Here is a 10,502-nt window from a genome sequence, read left to right on the forward strand (position 1 = left end):
CAATGAGAAATCACCTAACTACGGGGCGTGCCGAGGGATAAAAACTTTCTCCGGGGTTTTGTTTTGAGAGAAGATAATCCTGGAGTGAAATGAATGAAAAAGAATTTTTGTTGTTGTTGTTTTCTTTTGTTTGTTTTAGAAATATGTGGCGTTAATGACGTGCGCGTGCACGCGCGGGTGGATTTATGTGTATGTGTGTTTGTGTGTGTGTTGGGGCCAGAAGTTGGAGCAGGACCAGTGGCTCTCAGCCTTCCCGACGCTGCGACCCTTTAATACAGCTCCTCGTGTTGTGCTGACCCCAACCATAAAATTATTTCCGTGTTATGAATCATGATGTACATATCTGACATGCAGGGTATCTGATGTGTGACCCCCAAAGAGGTCGTGACCCACAGGTTGAGAACTGCTGCCTTGAAGGCCGTGGGTTCTAAAGGGGGGGGGGCTAGATCGATCCACGGCAGCTTTGATATGTGTTTCTTCAAAGGGCCAGCTTTGGGCACCTTTTGGCCTGAAGTCTTTGCTTTGAAATGCGTCTCTGAAAGGAACTAGCCTTTTGACACTTTTTGGTCCAGCGTCTTGTGAACTGCTGCCAGCAGGGGGAGACACCTTCCTGTTTCCGAACTCGGGGCTTACCTGAAGGAGGTGTCAGCACCTCACCCTGCAGAAGGCCGGCAAAGACCCAGCTTCAGATATGAGTGCGTATACACCATTTGACTCTTTCTGCTTCTGGGTTAACTCACTCATGATCATTTCTAGTTCAACCCATTTGTCAACAAATTTCGGGAATTCCTTGTTTTTAATAGCTGAGCAGTATTCCATAGTGTAAATATACCACAGTTTCTTCATCCATTCTTCTACTGAGGCACACTTAGGCTGTTTCCATGTTCTGGCTATTATGAATAAGGCCGCTATGAACATGGTTGAGCATATGTCCTTGTTGTGTGCTAGAGCACCTTCTGGGTGTATTCCAAGGAGTGGAATAGCTGGACACTAGCCCAAGGGGCACGTCCCATGAAAGTCTTCACTTACCAGGAAAGTGGGACAGAGGACATCCTATTGGGACTCTTGGTGAGAGAAGCATGGGAGAATGGGGAAATAGAAGGATCCAGAGGGCCCTAGAAACCTACAAGAACAACATTATGAAGGACGGATTTGGGCCGAGGGGTTCTGCTCAAACTATGATACCAGCCAAGGACAATACATGCAGTAAACTTCAAACCCCAAACCAGATCTAACCAATGGACAGGACATTCTCCACAGGTGAGTGGAGAGTGGGGACTGACTTTCATATGAACTCGGGTGCACCATATTTGACCACGTCCCCTTGATGGGGAGGCCTGGTGGCACTCAGAGGAAGGATAGCAGGCTATCAAGATGAGACTTGATACCCTATGATCATATACAGAGGGAGGAGGTCCCCTCAGTCACAGTCATAGGGGAGGAGAGTAGGGGGAAAATGGGAGGGAGGGAGGGAAGAATGGGAGGATATAAGGGATGGGATAACAGTTGAGATGTAATATGAATGAATTAATTTAAAAAATGATATAAAAAAAAAAAAAGACCTAGCTTCAAAATAAAAAGTAAAAGAGCTGGGGAGCCCTGTGGAGCACTGCTCAGCACGCCCAAGGCCTAAGTAGCGGGAATTTCTCACACACTAAGCTTTGATCAAACACTCCTCTCCCTACTTCTGTCCAGTTTGTGAGGCTTGCCTTGGAATTGTTTTTAGGGGTTTCTGTTACTTGTGTGTTATGGAAAAGCAAATTACGACCACATAGATAATAAATAGGTTGCAAACACTATACTTTTTTTGTTTGCCTTTTTAATTTAGGATCTTGTTAGCAATACATTACCATCATGAATAGAAAACAAAACAAAGCAAAGCAGCTACTTTAGAAAATAATGTGTTAATTTAACTGCCTAGTACCAGAGAAAGCAGTCCTCTCACTTGACTGTACTGACAAGCCCAGGGATGCCCTGAACTCTAGAGTCTCCATCTTGAGTAGATGATGAAGAAGTGTTCAAGTAAAGGGTGAGGCGTTCCAAGTGTGAGCTTCTGAGAGCTGCTACCTCAGGAGACTCGGGAGCAGCCACAGCCCTCCAGTTCACCCAGCATCGAGTGGCTTTGGGATGAAGCAGCAGCTTTTTGAGGAGCTGTGGTGACTCATCAGCCTCCGGATTTGGTAATATAAATCATTCTTCCACATGAAAAACACTTGATCCACACCAACACGTTTCTCATCGCTTCTCCAACTTCTTGTACTTGGCTTCTGTTTGGGGAAGAACAGGAATTACATCTTTTAATGCTCACAAGGTGCTCACAATCTTATTATGTATCCAAATACAGAGAACATGGGTCTATACAACTTCAAAGACTCAAATATACACGCCTTGCCTGAGTGCACAAGCCACAAGCACTAAGCTCTAATTTGTCAATGTTCCGATAGCTCAGACAGAATGAAGCCAGATCCACTGGCACCGGCCCTGTTGGGAGGCAGCCCTTCCAGAACAATCCCAGGTACCTTCAGGAACCAGACTGGAACACTCAAAAAGTACACACATGTTTTTGTTTTTATGTCCATTTCTCTTCTCTTCTCCCTATGCCCACCCCCCACCCACCCAGCCTGGACAGGTCTCATAAATCTCAAGCTGGCTTCAAACTCACTACGCAGCCAAGGATGACCTTGAACTTCTAACTTTCCTGCCTCCACATTCTGAGTGCTAGAATTACAGGCATGTCTGACCATGCCCTTTGTCTAGTGCTGGGTATAGACGCCGGGACTCCCATCCCTCGTGTTTAGGTGGTTAGGATCTGGTGCTCTTAAGCCCAGGACATTGTGACTGGCAAGCAAGCACTCTTGAGCTCCCCCCAAATCCTTAATGTTCTTATCTCTCACTTTGGGAAGCAATTTGGAAAGATACAAAAGCCTAAACATAAAGAGTTTAAATGTCATCAAGTAAGCCTACTGCTAAGATTTTTTTTTTTTTTTAACATATTTTCAGACAGCTTGGGTTGGCTAGTCTTGAACTCTTGATGTCCTTGCTTCTACCTCCCAAGGGAGGAGTACAGGCACATGCCACCACACCCAACTCTTTTTCGGCTTTTAAAATCTCAAAAGCACCTGATGTGATTCCTTCTCTATGGTGAGGCTCCCAGCAAACATGTACTAAATGTGACTATAAATACTGAACTGCTGATCGCTACTCCTATTAAATAGCAGTTTATAGACCACTCTCTTGAGCAGTCAGCCAGGAGCAGCGGTAAAAATAAAAGAACCTGTAAAAGCCATCTGGGATAAGAATACGTTCACTGTGTCTTACTGCGTAGGTAATAGCCAGCGCCAGCAAGCAACACTAAAAGCAATTTTTCATGAAAACACATTACCACCAAGTCCATTATTGAAAGACATATGTATCTACATTTCTAACGATAATCCAGCATGTTGAACCAACACGGAGCTCTGCACTGTCATCAGACACCTGATTTATGGCTCTGTCACACGCTTTCCAGCTCGGTATCCTTAAGCGAGTTACTCTGCCTCTCAAACCACATTTGCCTTCCCTAGAGGGTGGAAAATTTTTTTTTTAAATTTAAAAAGCTGCCAGGCATGGTGACAAATGCCTTTAAGTGCTTGTGAGGTAAAGGTGAGGATCTCTGTGAGTTCAAGGCCATCTTGGTCTAAATTGTGAGTTCCAGGATAGTCAGGGCTACACAGAGAAACCCTGACTCTAAAAACCAAAAACCAAAATAAAATAAAACAAAAATCACCTCACCAAGAATAAAGAAGACAGTGTATGCAAATCACTCAGAGTGGTGCTCAATCAGTCAATAAATACAAAAAGGCTATTTAGTACATATTGAATTCCTCAAGTTTTATTTGTTTTTGATTTTGAGACATGCCCACTATATAACCTGACTTGAATATGAATTTACAATTCTTCTGCATCAGCTTCCTGATATGCATCACCATGCCTAGCTAAGTACTTGTCATCAAATCAACACAAAAGGGCTGGAGAGATGGCTCAGTGGTTAAGACCACTGGCTGCTCTTCCAGAGGACCCACATTCAATCCTAGCACCCTCATGGCAGCTCCGAACTATTCGTAATTCCAATTCCAGGGACTCCAATGGCCTCTTCTGACCTCTACAAGTACAGAACACATGTGGTGTACATACATATGTGCAGGCGAAACATTTAGAAAATAAATCATAAAGGATCAAAACACAAGTAAAAATGATTACCCAGTTTTTTGGAATAAGCATCCAACTTGTAGGCCGCCTGCTCGAGAGCTGCTACTTGCTCCTCAATCATGTTGATCTGATCCAGATATGGCTGTAGTCCAGCATCTTGAAAAACAAACCACATGCCAGTACATTGTCAGCAAGTGTAGAGGAAGAGCAGAAGGTAAGAAAGCTAGCGCTTCTCCTGCTATGCCTAACAAAGAGCAGGGTGGGTGACATGAGGGTCACTAGCAGGGCTGAGGCTCTGGGAAGACACAGCTGACTCACGGGGCACATCAGCAGCCATCTAAAGCAAGCTGTTCCCCTCTTCTGACTTTCCTTCCCTGTAACGTTCTTATTTCTTTTTTCCTTTTCTTTCTTTCTTTCTTTTTTTTTTTTTTTTAAAGATGTATTTATTATGCATACAATGTTCTGCCCACAATCATGCCTGCACACCAGAATAGGGCACCAAATCTCATTATAGATGGTTGTAAACCACCATGTGGGTACTGGGAATTGAACACAGGACCTCTGAAAGATTAGAAAGTGCTCTTAATCTCTGATTTTATTTCTTTTTGTTGTTGTTGTTTGTCTCTCTGTGTTAGCCTTGGCTGTCCTGGACTCGCTTTGTAGACCAGGCTCTAGCCTCGAACTCACAGCGATCCACATGCCTCTGCCTCCTGAGTGCTGGGATTAAAGGCATGCACCACCATACTCGGCTCTGGTTTTATTTCTTAAAGTGCTGCTGAGTCTACATCTTGGGCATGCCCATATCAAGGCTGTCCTAGTGACAAAGGGCATGCTTCAGTGGAAAATAAATCAGACCACTCTAATCGAACATTTTCAATATATAGATTTTCGGCTTATAAAGCAGTGCGTTGTAGACTTCACTTCCTAAATCAACTCACTAGACTCTCATCTGTCCACTTTCCTTCTAGGAACACACCGACTAAAAGCAAGGGTTAGAAGCAGAAGCAACCATCCCAAGAAAGCACACTCCTCTTCAGAATGGAAGAAACTCCCCTGGGTAGCAGCGCTTCCTGAAACACGAGCTCCCAGGAGGCAGGGGTGCGCTGTGCCTTGCTCGCTTTGGCCCTAAGATTTAAAGAACACGAAGTACAAGTAGATCTTATTTGAGTGATGAAGATTAGCACTCACATTTCTGGTTTAAGTCCTTTAGGTTTCTGCCAATGTTTATAGCGATATCTTTCATTTCAAGGTACTTCAAGCTTGTCAGCTTATTCATATTTTCCAGGAGTTTATAGTCTTCGCTGGTGGCTTTGGAATAAACAGAAGACAAGGGGATCTGTAATTTGTCTGCAGTTACTGGAATACAGAAATTCAGGTCAAAGGAGCTCAGGGAGGGAATCCAGAAGTTCAAGGGAGGACCCCAGGGAATGTCGAAAGAGCAGGCTACTTTCAATCTGTGACATTTATACTTAGCTTATATGTCTATGCAGAAACTGAGGCAGCATTCAGCAAACTAAACTGAGCAAAGTCTAGAAGAGTTTGCTTCATGGTTAGAAAAAAACAAAAAAACAAAAACAAACAACCCCCCCCCCTCCGCCAAAAAACTGGTAAACTCATGTTTAAGAAAAGAGAGGCAAAATAGTTTGGGTACTTCTATAGTATTAAAAACCAACAACAACAACAACAAGCTGGGCTGGGCGTGGTGGCGCACGCCTTTAATCCCAGCACTCAGGAGGCAGAGGCAGGCAGATCACTGTGAGTTCGAGGCCAGCCTGGTCTACAAAGTGAGTCCAGGACAGCCAAGTCTACACAGGGAAACCCTGTCTCAGGAAAAAAAACAAACAACAACAATAACAACAAGCTGAACAGTGGTGGTAGACATCTTTAATACCAGCGCTCAGGAGACAGAGGTATGCTGATGTCTGAGTTCAAGCCCAGCCTGGCCTACAGGGTGGCTTCCATGACAGCTAGGGCTACAGAGAAACCCTGCTTCAAGAGAAGTACATTAAATTTATGTACACATATGTACACATGTGTGTATGCATATGTAGTATCAGTGTGTGCACACAAAGATGTGTGCAGGCCAGAGGTCAATGGGTCTTTCTCAACTGCTGCCTACTTTACTTTTTCAGACAAGACTTCTCACTGAAATTGGAGCTCATCAATTTAGCTAGAGTGGCCAGCACGTTCCAAGAATCCCCCTGCCTCTGCCTCCCCAGGAATCCTCCTGCTTCCACCTCCCCAGAATTCAGGTCCCCCTGCCTGTACAACAATCAATCCTTGGAACCCATATGGTAAAAGCAGAGAACTGACTCCCAGAATCTGTCCTCCAATCTCTACATGCAAGCTACGGCACACAGCTCCATGCACAGGCACATGCACACACGCACACCAAATTAGTAATGTTCATTTTCAAAAAAGCATTTGTACAAGCAAAAATGGCAATACTGAGAAATAACACTGGTTTAACTGAGATTTATAACCACTTAGAAACTTTGGGACTTTGAGGAATTATCTTTCAAAGAATTATCTGAGGCTGCAAATTAGCTCACTGGACAAAGTAATCACTTTGCATAGGCAAAGCCCTGGGTTCAGTGGCACTGCTCCACTTCCTGAGATGTCGGCCTAGGCCCAGAAGAGGTGCACCTGCAAGCTTCTCCTTCCCAGTCTTATTCTGCATAGCTCCCACCTACACACCACGCACATGACTCCTCTGCAAAGATTAGCCTCTGAGCTCTGGCCTCATATGGCACGAGGCACCTGAGTGTCCTGAGGAAACCCAGCAGAGTGTTTCAGTAACAGCTACAGCCAAGCCCGAACTGAGACGGTTTCCCACGGAAACATGGCCCCTCTCTTCTGCTTCCCTATTTTGGTTGGCCATCCTAACCCCCCACTTAAAACCTCACAAGTATCTTCGGCAGCTCAAGCTCCACTTCAACACACTCTCTGAAGTCTACTTCTGTGATGTGTTCACACCCATGCTCTCCGTTTCGTTCTTTTTATCTTCACTTTTTATTCACTTTGCCTCAGCCTCCCACACTCTGTCCCAGGTCTCTCTCCTCCGCATTTGTTCCTTCTCCGCTATCAAACACGAATCTCTCTAAAACAAGGGCCACACACTTGGAAGCCAGTAAAAGGATGTAAATGGATGGACTAACGCAAGTGTTTATATCACAGACAAGGAAATTTATTCACTTCCACAGAGGGAATATTCTCCCTCTCAGACCAGCACTCCTCTCTTTACTAGTTTTCAGGCACTGACACAGAAAACCATTTCTAAACTGCAACAGCTGAAAGAAAAAAAAAAAACAGCAGTAAAACAACAGTGATAAATAGCAAAGCTGGCTAGATCATACCAAAGGAGAGGAATCAGGGAGCAGTAAACCAAATCATGTGGTCCTTTTTAAAGGATGCAAAACTCAGCCAGGCGTGGTGGCGCAGGCCTTTAGTCCCAGCACTCCGGAGACAGAGGCAGGCGGATAGCTGTGAGTTCAAGGCCAGCCTGGTCTACAAAGCGAGTCCAGGACAGCCAAGGCTACACAGGAAAACCCTGTCTCGAAAAAACAAAAGCCAAAACAACAAAAACAAACACACACAAAAAAAGGATGCAAAACACTAGCCAAGTGGAGTTCTGCAAAACCAAACAAACAAAAAACACAGTGAGTTACTATAGACAACTTCAGAATTTGCAGCAAGAAACCACAAATCTGGTTTTGCTATGTGGTCTCTTGCTCAGAAAGAAATGAACAATCAGGCCGATAAGTCAGTGACTTAAAATCCCCTAACTTCTTTACCAAGCCTTTCTTCATAGATTGTGGTTCACAGTTGAGCTCACAGAAAAGTTCTAGGGGTAAGGCCTGTGAGATGGCACTTGCTACCAAGCTTGCAGATCTGAGTGTGGTCCTCCAGATCTATGTAGTGTAACAAGAGAACCAACTCTCAGGGATTGTCCTATGACACTACACACACACACACACACACACACACACACACACACACACACAAAGTAAGTGTAACTTTTTTTTTAATTGCCAAGAAGTGAAACAATATAAATTCTTATGACAGTCCACATAACCCAGACTCCACTTTCTGACACTACCTTATACACTTACACACACACACACACACGCAGCAGGCACACTAAACTAAATCTAACCGTGTCCCAAGGGTGGATCAGCAAATCTCCAGACTAATCAAATCACTTGCTTACTTCAGCTCTTTTACTGCTTGTATCGTTTCGCCCTTTCCCAGTTCCTTCACAATCGTGCTTAAAATACACCTCTCCAGAGCGGCACTTCTTAACTTAGAATCCTTGTTAGCTATCCTTACTACAAGAGGCCTGCAGATCTGTGTTTCTAAAGTGCTTGGTGAGCTACCCCAGGGAAAGAAGGGTCCCTCTTTTCTTCCCATTCAACCACTGACAGAAGTTTCTTCTGCAGAGCCAAATGCAATTGCACAACCGGGATCGGCCAGGGCGGCGTCTCACCTGTCAGTTCCCCAGTCAAGTATGTGGCCATTTTGGAGAACATGTCCCGGCAGAGCTCATTGATGTCCGCTTCGGCGGGCTCCTTCGCTTCCTCAGCTGTCTCCACCGCAGCATCATCTGGCCAAGGCGGAGGTGGGGGTTGAAGGGTGAGTAAGTGTCCTATACCCAGACCTAACCCAGCCAAAGCGGCCTTTTCCTGCGCCCCTTCAAACCTGCACTTCTGCCGTCATGCCGCCTTCGTTCTCCACCTGCCATAATCTCAAGCCCCCCACTTCCCACTCGCCCACCCGAAGCGCGAACTCCGTTCCCTTCCACAGGAGCTAGACCTTCATCTCAGTGCCCTGACGAGGCCGACTGGTGCACCCGCTCCCGCATTCGGGAGCCCCCAACAGCGGCTTCATCTCCATCCACGCCGGGTAATACCTCGAGGCGGCTCCTCGCGTCGCGTCGCAGGGACGCCCTCCGCAGCCGCCGCCATGTCCGGCCCAACGCGGCTTCCGGTTCTGGAGCGTCTGCGCGTGCGCACCGCGGGTGCCCCGCCCCGCTCCTTGCTAGCTGGCCCCTCGCTCTGCTCAACTTGCTAGAGTCACGCCTCAGATAATGACCTTTTATCAACGTGCAAGCATGAAGCCAAAACTGAAGCTTAGGCAGGCTATTGCGAATCAGCCCATTGCTGAGATTCGCAATACCCGGTGTTGATGAGGCGTTCATCCCTGCAGCTATAGCTCTAAAACTGCTACTTGGCTTGTTCCAGCCTGCCTTGGATAGTGGTCCCATAGTAGACCCCACCCATAACTTGTCAGCTGAAAGGACTGGAGATAGGTGGTTTCCTCCCGAAACACCAGCAACCCTGACATGTTTTGCTCACCAAAGAACTGCTTAGGAATCCATGCTTTTACAAACTGTCTCACACAAGCTTTCGGCCTTGATTCTTCATCCTAACTGTCCTCTCCTGTTTTGCATAGGCCTTGGACTGATATCGTCTTCCTGACTCATGTTTCTTGAACTGCAAGCTAGCCCCTAATGCTGTTTAATTGAAAATACCTTTTTTTAATGAGTCGTTCAGCATTGTTGACCCATAGATTATCTTGATTGTACGTGATGGTTGCCAGGTCTCTTAGGTTTATAGACTACTTAAGGGGATGTGAGAACAGGTGAGAGGGAAGGGGATGAATGAGAAAAATGTACAGAGGAGCAATGGAAGGTGCAGAGTGTGGGGGAATGAAGGTCACTGAAGAGGGGAAAGAAGTGTGCCGGAGTTTTCAGGATGCAAGCTCCTGAGCATCCAAAATCTTGGTGTAAGAGTTTTTAGACTTATTCTTGGTTATCCTCCAGCCACTCATGCTTGTGCACATGTACACACACACACACACACACACACACACCCTGCACACCACACCATTCAGCTGCCCCTACTCCTAAGCTTTCCTAACCTGACTGTCTCCTCTCTGAGGACTGATTCTCCCTAGGTGTCTTGTCTCCTTTCCGCAGCCTAATCACGGTGCCTGTTACTTCTAACACTCCCATGAGCCAGGGCTTCTTATTTCAAGACTCCTTGGATAACCAAGCTCCTTGATATTGGCATGGCTCCCACTCTGGACCTTCCAGAGAGTTCTTCTGTCTTCTCTCTACAACCCCAGGAGTAAACACGAAGATCTGGTTTTCTAAATGCTTTTATTGGCATTCACCGTGGAACCCCATGCCATCCTCCGATGAACAGAACCAGAGACCACCACATATTAGTCCGAAGGGCCCAAGACCACCACTTATTAGTCCAAAGGTCAATGCATCCTGTTTTCATTGCTTGCTTGATTCCCTTCAGGTTCTG

The 10,502-nt window shown here is 45.8% G+C and overlaps 1 protein-coding gene across 2 annotated transcripts; it reads right to left on the bottom strand.

The window, feature by feature from the left end:
- Nucleotides 1–2,184: 2,184 nt before the first annotated feature.
- Bloc1s2 (biogenesis of lysosomal organelles complex 1 subunit 2) lies at nucleotides 2,185–9,213 on the bottom strand. 2 transcript variants are annotated; one of them, XM_051146623.1, is made up of 5 exons: nucleotides 9,098–9,213; nucleotides 8,675–8,791; nucleotides 5,377–5,496; nucleotides 4,240–4,344; nucleotides 2,185–2,267 (listed from the first exon to the last, which is right to left on the bottom strand). In XM_051146623.1, exons 1-5 carry the CDS (start codon nucleotides 9,150–9,152, stop codon nucleotides 2,236–2,238), a joined length of 429 nt encoding a protein of 142 aa, XP_051002580.1. In that variant the 5' UTR covers nucleotides 9,153–9,213; the 3' UTR covers nucleotides 2,185–2,235. The 2 variants fall into 2 exon arrangements, with proteins under 2 accessions (XP_051002580.1, XP_051002581.1); XM_051146624.1 differs by having other exon boundaries at nucleotides 9,001–9,149.
- Between the last annotated feature and the right edge of the window lie 1,289 nt (nucleotides 9,214–10,502).

Source organism: Acomys russatus, chromosome 5 (genome assembly GCF_903995435.1).
Source record: "Acomys russatus chromosome 5, mAcoRus1.1, whole genome shotgun sequence".
NCBI lineage: Eukaryota > Metazoa > Chordata > Mammalia > Rodentia > Muridae > Acomys > Acomys russatus.